The sequence below is a fragment of the Euwallacea fornicatus genome, chromosome 5 (genome assembly GCF_040115645.1).
Source record: "Euwallacea fornicatus isolate EFF26 chromosome 5, ASM4011564v1, whole genome shotgun sequence".
Lineage (NCBI taxonomy): Eukaryota > Metazoa > Arthropoda > Insecta > Coleoptera > Curculionidae > Euwallacea > Euwallacea fornicatus.
The window spans coordinates 2530004-2546326 of NC_089545.1; the positions used below are offsets into that span (position 1 = coordinate 2530004).

The 16323-nt window shown below is 32.2% G+C and overlaps 3 protein-coding genes across 8 annotated transcripts; 1 reads left to right on the forward strand and 2 right to left on the reverse strand.

Annotated features, from left to right (window-relative positions):
• Positions 1–332: 332 nt before the first annotated feature.
• LOC136339039 (E3 ubiquitin-protein ligase Mdm2-like) lies at positions 333–7495 on the reverse strand. Of its 4 annotated transcripts, none has more exons than XM_066281973.1 (7): positions 7192–7495; positions 5836–5991; positions 5639–5775; positions 5387–5578; positions 2598–2663; positions 2222–2429; positions 333–2159 (listed from the first exon to the last, which is right to left on the reverse strand). In XM_066281973.1, the coding sequence occupies exons 1-7, from the start codon at positions 7220–7222 to the stop codon at positions 1660–1662; spliced, it is 1290 nt and encodes a 429-aa protein (XP_066138070.1). In that variant the 5' UTR covers positions 7223–7495; the 3' UTR covers positions 333–1659. The 4 variants fall into 4 exon arrangements, with proteins under 4 accessions (XP_066138070.1, XP_066138069.1, XP_066138073.1 ...); XM_066281972.1 differs by having other exon boundaries at positions 5630–5775; XM_066281976.1 differs by lacking the exon at positions 2598–2663.
• A 117-nt stretch (positions 7496–7612) lies between these two features.
• Positions 7613–14087, forward strand: S6kII (Ribosomal protein S6 kinase II). Of its 2 annotated transcripts, XM_066281963.1 has the most exons (15): positions 7613–7845; positions 8606–8695; positions 8909–9070; positions 9129–9290; positions 9345–9548; positions 9600–9835; positions 9888–10106; positions 10159–10357; positions 10625–10795; positions 10850–11023; positions 11324–11402; positions 11468–11607; positions 11661–11807; positions 12134–12228; positions 12360–14087. In XM_066281963.1, exons 1-15 carry the CDS (start codon positions 7792–7794, stop codon positions 12472–12474), a joined length of 2247 nt encoding a protein of 748 aa, XP_066138060.1. In that variant the 5' UTR covers positions 7613–7791; the 3' UTR covers positions 12475–14087. The 2 variants fall into 2 exon arrangements, with proteins under 2 accessions (XP_066138060.1, XP_066138062.1); XM_066281965.1 differs by lacking the exons at positions 7613–7845; positions 8606–8695 and having other exon boundaries at positions 8948–9070; positions 9116–9290.
• Positions 14088–14706: 619 nt separating this feature from the next.
• Positions 14707–16185, reverse strand: LOC136339043 (oligoribonuclease). Of its 2 annotated transcripts, XM_066281987.1 has the most exons (5): positions 15998–16185; positions 15777–15874; positions 15401–15562; positions 15229–15348; positions 15024–15163 (listed from the first exon to the last, which is right to left on the reverse strand). In XM_066281987.1, the coding sequence occupies exons 1-5, from the start codon at positions 16056–16058 to the stop codon at positions 15140–15142; spliced, it is 465 nt and encodes a 154-aa protein (XP_066138084.1). In that variant the 5' UTR covers positions 16059–16185; the 3' UTR covers positions 15024–15139. The 2 variants fall into 2 exon arrangements, with proteins under 2 accessions (XP_066138083.1, XP_066138084.1); XM_066281986.1 differs by having other exon boundaries at positions 14707–15348.
• Between the last annotated feature and the right edge of the window lie 138 nt (positions 16186–16323).

Genomic DNA, 16323 nt, shown 5'->3' on the forward strand with positions numbered 1-16323 from the left:
AAGTTGCATAATTTTAACGATCGGTGGCGCGTCTCTAAAAGATCGTGTGGAAAAGGGAGCATGATCTTAAAAAGTGTAACACCTTGTAAATTATCATAATCAACTGGTATATCTAACGGCGTAGCTACTAAAGAGTTAGCTATATTCTAAATTTATTTATTTTTTACGTGCCTCATTATAATTAACACCATATAAATAGCTACATTACTTTTACGTAGGCTTTACGAATTAGAAGAAAAACGTGCTGCAGTAGAAAATAAATATACCTCACTGCGGTCATTGCTTACGACTGCTTCTTGAAATTGAATGAAGCGGGAAAAAAATATACAAAATCAAAAGAAATTCCATATATTTTTCCATCCTGAATTTTATTATACAAACACCGGAAAGAGAATAATACAGAATGATTTTTTTTATGAAACATCATAAAAAAGTATTCTGACATTCAGTATCCGAATGTCCAAATCTGTTACTGCCACATGAAAAAAATGACAACACAGCTTGCCAAACATGTCACACATATTTTCTATTTGAGAAAATAGCCGCTCATGTGATCAAACAGGAATAATATACATATCATAGAAAACATACTGGAACATTTTGCTGAATTTTTATAAACACTCGAATAACCACTTCAAAAATTTAAGAGGAGAAAACACAATGAGCATAAAAAACTACATATTTGTCAGCAATATGAATATTCGTTTTAAAAACTAAAGCTCTTAAATTTTTGCAGGGCTAATTATTATTAGCCTATTAAAATCTCTTTATAAGTTAAAAATTTATTCTGTACACCTAGGTATTTATTTTACTAGCGAAGCCCCTGTGATATATAACATTATCAAGTTATAACGAAGTGACATATATCTTTTTATTTTGTGCTTTCCTAATTGTTAAGTTTTGGTAAGCTGTTTTGCAAACAAGAATACCGTTTTACGAGAGAAAAAAGTTCACAAATTTATACAGAAATTTGTGAAAATGTTCTTTGGAAGAACTTAATATAAATTAACAGTTTTTTCACGAGTTTTTGCACAAGGGAAAGTTCTGTAACATAGACAAAGCAAATAACGGGACACAAGTAAAAAAAAAAATTGTCATTCCTCGTGTTAGACAATGAATTCCTATGAAGTTCGTTATATAACACGAGACGACTGATTATCACATTGATTAAAAATAAAGAAGAATTAAATGCAATTTGTAATTTAATCCACAAATTAAGACGAGAAAAATAGGGCTATGTGAATGGTTACTTTTCTGTACTTTTACAGAAGCTTTGGTAAAACTGATTAAATTGTAATAACCAATGTGTGAAACTGGATAAACGCATATTTCCTTTATATAATAATCGATTTTTGCTCTTTTTTTTCTCTTAAGTTCAACGTCAGTTTAGAAAATCGAATTTTAAAAATATAAATGTATGAGTAATTTGAATAAACTTTCAAAGGCCGCGTACATACAAATAGATATCCCGATAGGTATATTACGTATTAGTTTTAATATTTATGCCCGCAATTGTCAGTTGCCCCATTAATATCGCAACTTATTGAAATTATTTTAACATTTTAATTATTGCATTGGTGGTGTATTTTAGTTTTGACCATTTTAGCCACTTGCATTCCCTGACCAAAATTGGCCAACCCTGGGAAAAATAATTTCCACTTAAGACGTAAATATTCTAACCACTTTATTGACCGACAAATTGCAGATCGGACACCTTTTAGTCGATTTCAACGTCTTTTTCGCACAAGGATAACAGCAACAGCGATGCGCGATATTAGTGTGTAAGAATATGCTGTTTTTCGGCGCGCTATTGCAAAAAATGCACAACTCACTTTCCGATCTTTCCGAAACGGAACCTTCCGAATTTCCGATTAGCGAAGGGGTGGGTGACGGTTTATTTGAACCAACACCTTTAGTTTCCCCAGTGTCCCCCCCGATATTTAACATAGCTGAAGTGAAAGATGAAGTAGAGCTAATTTCAGAGCCCAAATCGGAAGTGTGTTGTTCACGTTTTGGTTTTTTAATAGTATCTAAGTCCGAGAGGCTGCTTTCAGAGCTTTGCCGTTTACGTTTTAAGGCCAAATCAGTTTTAAAGGATGCGGTCTTGTTTTCCAAGGGAATTGATATAGTTGGGGTATTATCTTCGGTTTTTGACGTACCTGAGGAGAGAAACTTGTCGTGTACTCAAATCGTCGCCAACCTGCAAGTAAGAATGTGGTACCTGGCAATTGCAAATGATCTGGAATGACGATCCGATCCAATCCTAAAGATGGACAATCCTGATTCGAACTGACGCCAGAATCTTGGGAGAGTCCACTTAAACAGTATTTCAGCATGTCCAGTTTAACGGATTCCTGAGACAGCTCGGAAGTTTCTGGCTTCTTCCGCCGTCTTCTGCGGGGCCTTGGTGGGAAATATTTTTTCCGATCCTGACGGCAAAAGCACATTTAACTCATTTAGTCAATTCCAATCATTGTGCCTCTATTAACATTGTATGAAAAGCGTCAAAACGTTTTGTTGTACTGACTGCGCTGATGACATTAACGCAGACACATTGCAATGTGGTGGGTGAACAATATGAATTTTTTATCACCCACCTTGAAACAATACTGGCACAAAGTAAAACCTTGGTACTTCTTTTCTTTGTTGCACTGCCTGCAATTCTGTTAAAAAATGAGAAGAAAAAAAATTAGATTTATTTTAATTAGATTTATTTATCATATGACCAGAAATTTGTATATAGTTGTATTCACTTCATAACAATAAATTAAATAGTGTCCCGATCAATTTAGTTTTTCTGTAATAAAAATTGTCTAAAGATTTTATGTTAAATTTTCCTTTTGGTTTTTACTTCAAAATGAAAACATAGGAATTAAATAACAACACAATATTATTAAACCTATGAAACGCTAACTTCTCAGCATTAAATTGCACATGGCCCTCACACTTGTTAATAATGTAGGACGAAATATATTGAATCTCATATATTTCTCAGCAATTTAATATTTCCTTGATACATATGCATTTAACAGCTTCTCTATTAGGAACCAAAATGTCTATTTGACAAATAATTATCAAATCTAACATCAAAAAGTGCCAACCACCGAATTTAGCGTGTCTCGATTTCGTTTTGTAATAGAATGCCTAGATTACTCCTTTAACATTTCAATACTTTTGTTGTCTCTAATGTTAGTATTATGGTGCGACACCTAATTCTTCTCCGTAACCGTAACCATATTATAAGCCAAACCGCCGTATATTTATTCCTATATACAGCGTGTTTGTTTAAAAAAATAATGATCAACATGGGTTGATTTTGTGAATGGTAACAGTTACAAGCCAAGGACTACATTGCATAATTATGATCAATAACCTGGATTTACAGATTAGGTTGCGGAAAACGTCATCTCACATTAAGCCAAGGATTCTCATTAATTTCGACGGTTATGACATTCTCGACTTCAACGTACAAAACTCACCGCATTTTTTCATTGAAATCTCAAATAAACCATAAAATGACTGTAATACCCAATTTTTTTTTCCATATGACCATTTACGATAATATTCGTAACACGCGCTGAAAAGGTATTAGAAAATTTGCAATACCTTTTAACTGGACGCTAGGAAATTATAACGTGCAAAGCGCCGACCAATTCCTTAACGTGTCACCTACAAAATACACTCGTGTGATTGGCGCATTTGCCAATAAGACCGACTTTCTTTTCTTGTTATGTAATATGCTATTTATCGATTTCGTTTGTCAAGAACCGCTACCGACATTTTAAATATCTATTGAAAGAAAAGGCAGAAATTTGTAATTATTCAAATTCTGCCTCGTATCTGTAAATCTAGGAGCAACCGACGTTGTTGAACACTACTTGCTTTTAGATTACAATTAGCTAACAGATGAAGTTAAAGCTCCACCAATGCTTGAATGATTATTATATCAGCTGTGCAATTAACAGATACACTTTTTTACTTGCAGTTTTAGCAGAACATTGAGGTGCGTTATATTTACTATCTACAATATCCGGTTAAGGGGTAACAGTTACAAGATCAATTAACTGGCATTTAAGTTTTTTAAACTGAAGTTACTACTTAACTAAGAGTTAAAGGAAGGACAGATATCTGAACTTCTTTGCAATTCACAGATACATTTCGACATATGGTTACTCTTAACCGTAAATTAAAATAAGTAAAATGGATATTCTCATTAAAAAATTTTGTATATTAAAGCGAGAAATTACCAAACAAATATTTCAGCACATAAAATCTTTCCAAATCATAATATTGCTTCTGCAAGAACTAAGAAAGCTGAAAAATTGTTTTATGAACGTTCCCGTAAATTTATCACTATGTCCTTAAATAAAACTTACCTTTAGCAGAAAACAAAAAATAGTTGCTCATACTACGGGAAAAAATGAAATTAAAAACAAATTAAACAATCTCAAATTTATCACAAACCTTTTTTGTTTTCTTATACCTACCTTCATTAAGTAGGTAGCACTTCTTCAAAAGAGTTTTCAAATGCAAACCTTTTCCACTTTCATAGACTTTCTACTTTACGATCTTCAAAGAAGCAAGGTAATCAGGGCACTCTAGGCATCCTATTAAACAAAAAACTCAGACACTATTTAATAAATACAAAAAGGGAATTTTAATCATCTACTAAATTATGTCAGCAGAAATGTATATTAATAATTTACTTACAAATAGCCCTTATACTTCAATTATGTACCTAAAAAAACTGAAAAAATAGTTTCATTTTTCATCAAAGCTTCTGAATATTGTAAAGTTGGGGGGTTGGGTACATTTTAAATGGAAAAAAAAGATAAAAAAAGGAAAAGCTTACCAATTTTCCTGACAAACAATAAGAAAAAAATAATAAAAGAAATTATTACCTGATAAGCTGGAACATAAAAAGAGGAGTGGGTAACTCCCTTTAAAAAATCTGCAGAGAAGTCCTTTAAAATTATGTAACATGACATGCTTAAAACACTTTAGTTCCTTCTTTTTTAAAATTTAGTCCACACTGAACACATTATTTAAATCCTAAACACTTATTAGATCCAATTGCTAACCTCAATACTAACTTAACTCCAATTATATAGTAGGTCTGCATTCATTATTTGTGGATTGTGTTGAATAGGCATCTGCAAGCAAGCTTGAAGATTGCACTAAACAAGCATTGAAGGCTTCACATATATTATTTGAAGTAAACTTAATCATAATTAAATCAGTAACTATAGGATACATAACCCTAAAGACTAATAATTTAACAATATACCACATTGGTTCAACTAAATGTAAAATACAAAAAAAAATTACCAACAAACAAAACCCACAAATACCTTGCAGATCTACTACAAATCTCTTCAATAAGTACCTGAAAACATTTTTCACAGTATCTGTATAGAGGGTTCAGATTTTCACCCTTGCACTGTACACAAGTTGAAAAGCCTGATCTCTCAACAGAAGGTTCCTCCAGTGATGTACTGTCAGAGTCTTCGGCATCTGTTATCCACGCTTCCAATGACCTATCGCAAATAGCTGCAGCTGCTGCAGCCAGCATCATTCTCTGAAATTATTTAATTTCAAAATAAAAACATTTAAAAATAGGAAAAGTTACCTTTACTACCTCAGAGTCAGTGGTTGATATCTCAATGTCATCGTTTTCTGATAAACTATCAACGTCATACTCCACTTCCACCTCATATTCATCACCTGAGTTGCTAGATGACTTTGACTCTGTATCAGAGGTGTCTTTTACAAAATCTAACATTTTTAAGGATTAGTGAAAAGAATCAGGGGAAGAATGTTATTTATAAATCTTACCAGTGTCCTTTGCTTGTAAGCTGCACACGCTCTCTGTATCTTCCTCTGAGGTCTTGGAACTCTCACTCTCAAGGCGATAGTTGTTGAACCTGGGTTTTTTAAAGTCTTTTAGATCTAACATCAGATCTTCGTGGACTCGCTTGCGCCATGGCGAACCTGCAAATAAATTATTATTCCCATTTTTCAATATATCCACACCTTATAAAACGTTTTATGCAGATATATATATATATATATATATATATATATATATATGTACAAAGAAATAGTTGCAAATGCACAAAACTAATTCAGCATTTAAGTGCAAATAGAGAGGGGATATTAGGCAATCTGATGACACATGTTTCTATATATTAACTTCAGTAGACATGTAGAAACATGTAGTTGTTCCCTGAAGGGGAAGAAACTAAAAAAAAAGGAGTCATGAAGTCAGGTTTTTGTGGAAAATCTTATTTCAATTCAGTAATGTGCAAAAACTTCCTATCAGGTTAAATCTTTCTCAATTTTAAACAATTTTGCATGCTGCATTTTTAGAATAATCAATTTACAATCTGCAAGTTAATATTTGTTGCACACACATAGGGTAATACACTTCACTACAGATAACAGTTTTCAAATGTATTTTAGATGACATCTGCAATGCTTATGCATCTTCTACTAAATCTATTATACAGTGATAATTATTAATAATACATAGATTAAAAACAATTATAAAATAAAATCTTAAAATAAATATATAAAGGTACTTAAATGTTATAGATAGATAGGTATATTAAATCTATTGCTAATGGATAAAGAGTAGCTTGACTTTTCTTAGGCCCAAATTGTTAAGGAGTTGACACTTCAATTAGATTAATTTATTTAAATAAATGTCGGAATAAGTTCTAGATATTAATGAGATTCTTGGTTTCTATGGAATCTGGCTTGATTTTAAAATTCACAGCAAGTTAGTAATGTTGCCTTTATGGCATTTGTACAGGAAAGAGTACATGTTTGGATTCAATAATGCTTGATAATTCTATTGAAATGAAATGTTATCAATATTAGCAACCAATGAATTTACAACATTGGGGAGATTACATTTTAAATTTTAACAACTAATAAAAAACAAAAAATAACATTTTACATGAATTATAGGAGAATTTCCGACATATGGCAACAACGTTTATGTTTTAATTCCAGTTCACATCTAAACAGAGTTACATGGCTGCAATAAAGATAAGGCCTATAAATTCTATAACCCATAAACTTAACCGAATTTTGCATAACTCTACTTACTTTTCCTTATAACAAATATGCAACAATGTTAATTAACCCTCACATAATTGTAAATAAAAAACGTTCAAAAATTCTTACCAGAATTGCTATGTTCAAGGGAAGTGGACATGGTAGCAGACTACCATTACCATTAATGGCTAAACTTAACATTTAACAACATTTTCACTTGAATTTCCATATTTTTGTACAGGAAACGACTCGCTTACGATTTATTACAGAAAGAATCCCACGATTAACAACTTGAAACTAAGGTTTGGAGGAAATGACTCGATTGAATGCGCACGCACACCGGATCCAGTGGTTCAACACGGCAGTGAGCATCGATTAATTTTTTATGAATATTAATATTTTCATATAAAGCGCTCAGAGCAAGTCAGATATGTTGAATGGACGTGGTTCATTACTTTCTAAAATCAAGAATTATAGTGATTCAAGGTGCCAAAATATAAAGAAAATAGCGTCTTATGGATGTTTTTGAAGACTTGAAGTGTTGGCAGGCCACGTCTATTAACTTCAAACTAATCATTATCACTGTCACTGTCAAACTAACGTCAATATTGAAATTTTTCTCATTTTTTTTTCATTGCGTCTCTATTTGTTGACAGAAAGTTAATAAAGAAAATTAATAGATTTATAAATTAAAACTAAACGCTCTTTAAGTTTAATGTGTTCATAAAAATGCCGCTTGCAAATAACGGAGAATTGTGGCAAATTCAACATAACGAAACCGAGGTAAGGGCAGAGCCATAGCGTAAATCATGGGCCTTATGTTTGTATTGTTTTTTACTTGAGTTACTTGTACAACTCCACCTTTTTGAAAACTATAATATATTCCATAGTATTTTGCTCAATTATGTACTTTTTCCATAGATTAATTGACAGAAATGTTAATTTTCCCATACAAACTGTTGCTCATGTTTTCCTTGCAATATTTATTTCTTTTACTATTGAAACACCTGTAGCTTGTATTGAAATAATAAATAAGGTTTCCAGGAATATCTATGAGTCATATTATCCAATAAATATTTTCTTAGCAAAGACTTATGAAGGACCCTAAATAAAAGTGGTAAAAGTAGGAGGGTGGATGCCTATGCCAATCTACTAAATTATTGTAATTTTGAAACACATAAGGAAGATTTTGAAAACATTTTTTAATTAATGCCTCAAGTTAAATATCTCTTATAGCAAAAAAAGGGCATGCCATGTAAACTGCAGAGTTTTTAACACTTCTTAACTAGTTTTCTATCCTAATTTCCACAAATAATTACAAGATGGATATTAGCAATTATATTTGCCTTGCAGCCATTCTATTGATATCAGTTGATTGTGACAGATAGATAGGAAAAGAAGTTGAATGTAAATAAAACAGATAAAGCTATAAAAAGCGTCTTAAAATCGACAGATTATTAATGAATTGCCCTGAATATTCTAACGAACTAGCAATAAACCTTTTTTAGCAATAATTAATAATAAATATGCTAACTTTTATTAGTCACAGTCTGGAGACACAGATGAAGCTGGAGGGGGTGAAGATGGTCTAGGTGATTCAAGTGAGAAGGAACATGAAATTGAAGTGGATGAGGTAAGTATTAAGTATTAAAAGTTTTACAAGTTAAAATTTCTATAAATTCCTTTAATTATCTCCTCAGAAGGTTGAATTATAATATTTTAACCACAGTTTTATAATAGTTATGGTAAAGAAATAGTAAGGGAAGAGGGACCAAAACAAAATCCTGGTTTTTCACAAAATTATTTATGCATTCTCTTACTAGATTAGTTTCCCTTTTGCATTCAGGTTGTTCGAGATGGCCATGAAAGAGCAACCCCATCTCAATTCATCCTTCTTAAAGTCCTTGGACAGGGTTCCTTTGGAAAAGTTTTTTTGGTACGTAAAATTGTGGGTAAAGACGCGGGTACACTGTATGCTATGAAAGTATTGAAGAAAGCCACCCTCAAGGTACTGTAATCTAAAGTTGTCTCACCCTGACATTACTTTTAACAGCTTGTTGCAATAGGTAAAAGACCGACATCGTACCAGAATGGAAAGAAATATTTTAGTAGATGTTGAGCATCCCTTTATTGTCAAAGTTCATTATGCTTTTCAAACAGAAGGAAAATTGTATCTAATTCTAGATTTTTTGAGAGGGGGAGATTTATTTACTCGTTTAAGCAAGGAGGTGAGGCTGATTTGTTTTGAAAATTGCTTGCAAATAACCGGTTTTTGGGTCCAGGTTATGTTTACTGAAGAAGATGCAAAGTTTTATTTGGCTGAATTAGCATTAGCTTTGAACCATCTACATACAGTGGGAATTATTTACAGAGACCTTAAACCAGAAAACATTCTTTTGGATGTTGATGGACATATTGCTCTCACAGATTTTGGTCTTTGCAAACTCCCTCTTGCAGAGGGAGTAACTTATAGTTTTTGTGGAACTGTAAGTTCATTTGAATGTAGCAAATTTAAACTTATATTACAATTTTATTAGGTTGAGTATATGGCCCCTGAAATAGTAAATCGCAATGGACATTCATATGCAGCAGATTGGTGGTCGTTTGGGGTGTTAATGTATGAGATGTTGACAGGTGGTCTGCCTTTCCAAGGTCAAGATAGGAAGCAGACTCTTACCCAAATCCTAAAAGCCAAACTTTCTATGCCTTCCAATCTTAGTCCAGAAGCCCAAAGTTTACTTAGAGCTCTCTTTAAAAGGAATCCTGCAAATCGGTAGTGCTCAAACTGTGAGTGTTACACAGTTTTAAGTAAAAATTTATTCCAGATTGGGAGCAGGTGCAAGTGGAGTCGAAGGCCTAAAACGCCACGAATTCTTTGCTACTATAGATTTTGAAGCACTTCTTGCCAAAAAAATTAAACCTCCTTTTCAACCCGCAGTTTGCGGGCCCGAAGATGCGTACTTTGATGCAGAATATACGTGTAAAACCCCAAAAGATTCTCCTGGACTTCCTCTAGGTGCTGAAACATACGAGTTATTTAGGGGGTTAGCGAACGTATGATATTCACAAGGTGTTTCCTATTAGTCTAAATTTCAGATTTAGTTATGTAGCTCCTTGTCTATTAGAAAACGGAACTCTTTATAAAAAGTCAATGGAAACCCCTATGAAATCATTTGGAACTAATTATGGCAATTTCTTTGAAGACTACATACTTACCGATTTTTTGGGAGCTGGTAGTTATAGTGTCTGCAAATTGGGAGAGCACAAAGCCACGGGCCAAAAGTTTGCGATTAAGGTACAAATTGATAAACAGGGTTATTCAAATTTGTTGCTCATTATTAAAATCTTGAAAACCGCAAGAGAAATCTATGTCAAATTAGGGTTAATTTGTGGATTTTGACGCAACACAAAACTATTTTTGAAAATCTAGAAAATTGTTGGAATTTCCTAAATTTACAAGCCTAATTTTGTTCTAATTTTACCAACTCAATATCTAATATTGGACAACGAATTGGAATAATCCTGCAGATAAGAGTTCACACTCAGTATGCCTGTTATGCAGATAATTGATAAATCACTTTGCGATTGCCGGGAAGAAGTAGAAATATTACATAGATACGGCAATCATCCAGGGGTGGTGACATTAAAGACTGTTTATGAAGAATCGACGAAAGTGTATCTGGTTTTGCAATTGCTGAAAGGAGGCAATTTGTTGGATTATTTAATTAAAAAGGTGCTTAGTCTGTTTTATGTTTAGTTAGTTGAAAAACATTAACGTTAATTGCAGGGAAGGTTAAGCGAACGTGAATCGGCTGTAATATTAAAAACCTTAGCCACAGCAGTGGCGTACTTACACGAAAACGGAGTACTGCATAGGGATTTAAAACCCGCTAATATTCTGTTGGCTAACAGTGATGCTCCAGATAGTGTTAAAATTGCTGATATGGGATTTGCAAAACAGGTAAAGATGTTTAAAGACGGTTTCTTAAATAATTGTTTTTCTTTACAAGAAAATATTCAACGATGTACAAACGTTGGTCAAATTAACAACATAATGCTAATTTTTACTTCAAAATTTGATAACTAATAGTTGACATATATAAATAACTGAAAAAATTGCAGCATGCAAAACATCTATTTTTATACAATCCCCTAGCTATTTTTATATGTATTTTGAGTGGATTTTCTGAAAAAAAAAGTATTTGTCAAACGATCTTAACAGAATGTTATTTACACTATTTGCCAAATATGAATCTTTTAGCTTAGAGCTGATAATGGAATGTTGATGACTCCTTGTTATACTAAAAATTTTGTTGCTCCCGAAGTACTGAAACGCCAAGGTAAAAAAACATAATAAAAGGTGCATTAAGTTAAAAATGTTTGACTTGTGAATAAATTTTTATAGGATACGACGCCGCTTGTGATATTTGGTCCCTAGGTGTGATATTTTATATAATGTTATGCGGATGGTCGCCCTTTAGCATAGCTCCCGGCGATAGTCCTCAAGTGATCCTTAAGAGAATATATTCCGGAAAATTAGACTCAGTAGGTTTTTTGTATACCTTTCTGTAATTTTTCGATGCATCTATGTATTTTAGAATGACCGGTGGAAGTTATTATCTGACGAAGCTAGAACGTTAGTATCCCAAATGTTACATATTGCTCCAGACAGACGGCCTACGGCTTCTCAATTAGTACAACATCCGTGGTTGAATGCTCAAGTTGAGGAATATTATGCTCAAAGGGTGAAGAAACGATGTTAAATGAGAAAGGGTGTTTGTTTTGCAAGCCACAGCATTAGGATCTCAAGCATCACAAACAGATTTAACCGAAACCGTCTCAAGGGCCTCTTCTGAATATTTTTTAACTGTATTGCTAGTTTTCTTCTACTTTACTAAGTTGGGAATAAAAGTGGAGAAAACTTTTGACGAACGAATTTAAATCGTGCAACTTTGCCCTTATTTCGCCGACCTTGGGTCTCTTAAGATCACCAATATCCCAACGTTGTGGCTCATATAATGAACATCCTGTATAATGAGCGGCCAGAATCTATTGTTTTTTTTTGTTTTAGAGCTCAAATCAATTAAAACCTCTGAATACATCAGTAGAAAATAACGCTCACGTAGCTGTTCCGCATTTGAAGGAAACTGTAGAAGCTACTTTTAGGTAAGTTTATTTGTTTTAATCAATAATTGGAAAACAGAATTAAAAAATATATTTGGTGTATTGTTAAATTACTAAAATTTTGAGTAAGTGATACTTCCCAAATAACCATATTAGAAATTATTAATTTTCAGGGCAATCGCCACATCTCCAGAGGTCGCCCACCTAGGTCCAGTGGCGATGTCCGAGTTGGCTAGACGCCGATTCAGAGACAAAGCGTTGAGAGCGCAAGCACCTCAGCCAACCTAACTAAAGCCTAGTCAATTAGTATTATTGAATGTTCCCGAAACGCATTTGAGAATTGTTGATCAAATTATCGGTTTTTGATGTACCGAAAAGAGAGAGTTTTGGCAAGGTGAGCATGGTCTTTTGTCAGAAAACTTCGTATTGAGCCAGTAAGTTTGTGATATGTAATTTGAATTCAATATTCTGGGACAAAGTCTTCGCATGATGGATTTGTTTTGTATCGTGTGTAATATTCCAGCTCTTAATTCAGTTACAAGCTTCGACGTGTTGTGTATACCACGTTAATAAACCCACGCTGCGGGAATTGTTGATGTATATGTAGGTATTTAAAACGTTACCCGTTATTAATTTCTTTACTTTTGTTTTTATACAATTTCGAAGTTTATAAAGATATGCTAAAATGTATCAAATGGGGAAGTAATTAATAAAATATTACATTTCTATTTTTGAAATATATAGATTTTACTGTTGTTTACGAAAAAGAATAATAGGTATCTGCTTATTATTAGTAAAGAATTAACTGTACTAATACATATAGAGATATACTGTGCCATTGAAAAAAAAACTTCTGCTTACTGTAGCGGTTTTATGACCTCTACATGGTAGTTCAATTGCCATGGTTCACTGTTGCTACTTCCTAAACCATTAGAGTTAAAAGATTGGTTAAATGAAAAATAAGTTGCTAAATTTAATGGTATACTCACATTTGAAAACAGTAATGCCAAATTTTATTATGAGTCCGAGCAAAGCGAAAAAAAGTTAGAAAATGAGGGTGCTTTAGACGTGCAATTATCAATAATTTAATTTCCGTGTAAAATTTTTTTATTTTGGTTCGAAATCATAATATCAAATTCAAATTTTGATGACTGAAGTAGTGTTGGCGAGGAATAGCTCATTCTAAAAGTTTAAACACATTGCCTTTCTTACATTATAACATATCCCAATGGTTCAATGTTTTATTAATTAATCTCCATTTTAAAGTAAACATCTTATAGGGCAGTGAAATCGGTCAATTTCCTCGCTATTTAAGAAACTAATTAGTTTATAGCCATATTTTATTCTCTAGTTCGAAATCCTCCAGATACAGGGCGAAAAAAGTCGATTAGATATTTATGTATGTATGTTCAGGCGAATAACGGTTTGCTTGTATTCTGTATCAGAAGTTGGCCTGCATTTGTATTTGTCGGATAAAATGTAATCTTGTTCAAGAGAAACACCCTAACATTGAAAAAAAAAATGTAAGACAATGTGACACCTTGTTTTTGGGGGACTTTCTATTTCGTGCTAACGGAACGTATTTTTATACAAATTTAATTTTTTGTTTAAACTAATCATGTTATGTACAAAATCAATGTTATTCCATAAGTAGATATCACTATATAGTGTATATAACAGTTGCTGTATTATATTAATATGATATTAAATTAAGTCGTATTTGCTTGCTTTATTAGGAATGTCAGGAAACACCTACAAGTATAACTTTATCAAGTTATGCTAAATTAGTGTGAAACGTTTATAGAAAGTGGTGTGTAAAAAGCTTTAGAAAAGCTATTGTTTTTCACCTTGCCATGTGTGCATATCAATATAAGCTGATCAATTAAAATAATTTTTTTCTATTTTGTTATACGCGTTTTTATGTACAGGGTGGTCCAAATTCCAGGCTCACCACAAGAATGATTTCGAAATCCGTAAGAGATATAAGGTGGCTTAAATTGCGACAGAGTTCTAGTGAAAGGAAAAATCAACACAAGATACAAGAAAAAAAACAATTCAAACACGTACGTCCATCCATCTTTCTTATAATAAATTTTATTTTGTCTAACTCATTATCCTTTGGAAAAAAACGTACAATGGTGAATTTGGAACACTCGGCCGATTGGTTGCATTTTGTCACATTTATTTCGTAAGCTGCTGACATCATTAAATAATGTTAAATATAAAAGTCTCTTTTATATTGGTGTTTCAAAAAAAAAACAAATGAGTTTAGTTGCGTTAGTTCAGCAAACACCAAGACATTTTAAACAGAAGCCCTATAATTTTATTTCTATTATTGTCATCCTGCAAACAACTTTTAAATTCAATATTATTTGACAAGACTTAACAACTGGTATGATAAGCATATAAGATGAAATGTAACCAATCATCCTTTACAATATATTTATCCTTGAAAACGTTCACTCTATGTAACAAATATTAATAATGTCCGTGCTCTATGTAAAAGGTATTTTTGGTAAATTAATGGTTATATTACTAAGTTTTTTTTATTTATTTTTTATACATAGCCCTTTAGATCATAACGAACTAAAATAAATCAGGAATTACACCCTATTAGCATTTAGAGAGTTGAATGTATCAACATGAATTTTTAGGATGTACATTTTGTTTAGTGAATTAAAAGAAATTGTTATTTGTATGGAATTGCATGTTTTATTTCAGAAGACACATACACATACAAGTTTTTTTACAGAACATTATGAAGAAATCAAGACATTAATATTAATTTGATTTAAAAAATATTTACTAAGGATTTCAACATATATTAAAAAACTGCTCCTTATAGTATTTGAGTTCATTAACGCTCTCCTTTATGTCATTCAAAGCACGGTGAGTAAATTCCTTTTTTGGAATATTTTCATATAAAACTTTATTCCATCTCTGGCATAACTCTTTAATTGTGGATACATCCACTATTCTGTAATGTAAATAATCATTTACTTGGGGCATATGTTTATAAAGAAAAAATCGGTCCATATATACACTATTTCCAGCCAATGGAGAAGATTTGGCCTCCACATGTTCTTTTAAAAAGTTAAGGATTGTAACCTCTGCTTTCTCAAGTGAAATTTTAGAATTTAGGCAAGCTTGAGTTAACCCTGTCTAGAAAAAGTTGTGAAATAAAATTAAGCAAGTAATAAAAATGTGAACATACCCTTCCATGCTGATTTTTACACCATTCATTCATCTCATTTAATGTTTTTTCAGAATGATTAATTATTATGTCTTGACTTTCAGCGATAATATTCAGATTTGAATCTGTGATCAGACATGCAATTTCCATAATCTTATCCTTATCTACATTAAGTCCAGTCATCTATAAAGGATTTATGTGTTTAAATAAAATTGGAAGAAAAAATAAAATAGGAAATGAAGTTTAAATATGTCTAATAGTTTATATGGAAAAATGACATAAAATAATAAGAAATAAGATGAAAGTTGTCCAATTTATAATTTCTTCCCAAAACAAATGATTACCTATTTGTTCTTTGATTTTTCCCCACTTGCTGCATAAACACACCTTTACTTACTTCCAAGTCCATCCATACAATCTTTTCAGCTTGGATATTAATCATTTTAGAACCAGAAGGTTTAGAAACATTATTTCGGAAAGACATGGTTGAGTAATCTAAGGGAAAATTATTATTTTGATAATGTTATTTGAATAATTGTTTTTTTATTTTATTTAAGTTGGTTCAGTAAATAATTATTAAAAGAACCTGCAAATTAAACAGGGTAGAATAATACTTACGTGTTTTGGGAGATTTTTTTTTTAGAAAGGTAAAGGAATTTGTTAGTACTTTGCGTAGCATTTAAAGGTCGCCCCTTTAATGACAAGCGGCATAAAATAAAAAATAACAAATCTATTAAAGGCGGAAATGTGTATTTTCGGTGGATTGTGGATACATGTGGTTGCTATTCTTGATGTATCAATTTACTTGTCGTTTTATGTCAATGTCATCTGTCTTTACGATTCTCATACACTAAATAAGGATAGCAGCTAATTTCGACCAGTTCACGACCAACGCAATGCTATCTATCTTCCTCAGGTGACCACCGAATCGTATAATCTTGAAG

Coding starts and splice junctions, on each gene's coding strand:
- LOC136339039 (XM_066281972.1), bottom strand. CDS start 7,222: ATGTCCACTTCCCTTGAACATAGCAATTCTG. Junction 5,992..7,191: donor CCTTGAACATAGCAATTCTG/GTAAGAATTTTT, acceptor ATTTATTTGCAG/GTTCGCCATGGCGCAAGCGA. Junction 5,579..5,629: donor CTGACTCTGAGGTAGTAAAG/GTAACTTTTCCT, acceptor AAATAATTTCAG/AGAATGATGCTGGCTGCAGC.
- S6kII (XM_066281963.1), top strand. CDS start 7,792: ATGCCGCTTGCAAATAACGGAGAATTGTGGCAAATTCAACATAACGAA. Junction 10,107..10,158: donor ACATACGAGTTATTTAGGGG/GTTAGCGAACGT, acceptor TCTAAATTTCAG/ATTTAGTTATGTAGCTCCTT. Junction 11,608..11,660: donor ATTCCGGAAAATTAGACTCA/GTAGGTTTTTTG, acceptor TATGTATTTTAG/AATGACCGGTGGAAGTTATT.
- LOC136339043 (XM_066281986.1), bottom strand. CDS start 16,058: ATGCTACGCAAAGTACTAACAAATTCCTTTACCTTTCTAAAAAAAAAA. Junction 15,563..15,776: donor TTGTATGGATGGACTTGGAA/GTAAGTAAAGGT, acceptor AATCCTTTATAG/ATGACTGGACTTAATGTAGA. Junction 15,349..15,400: donor GTAAAAATCAGCATGGAAGG/GTATGTTCACAT, acceptor AACTTTTTCTAG/ACAGGGTTAACTCAAGCTTG.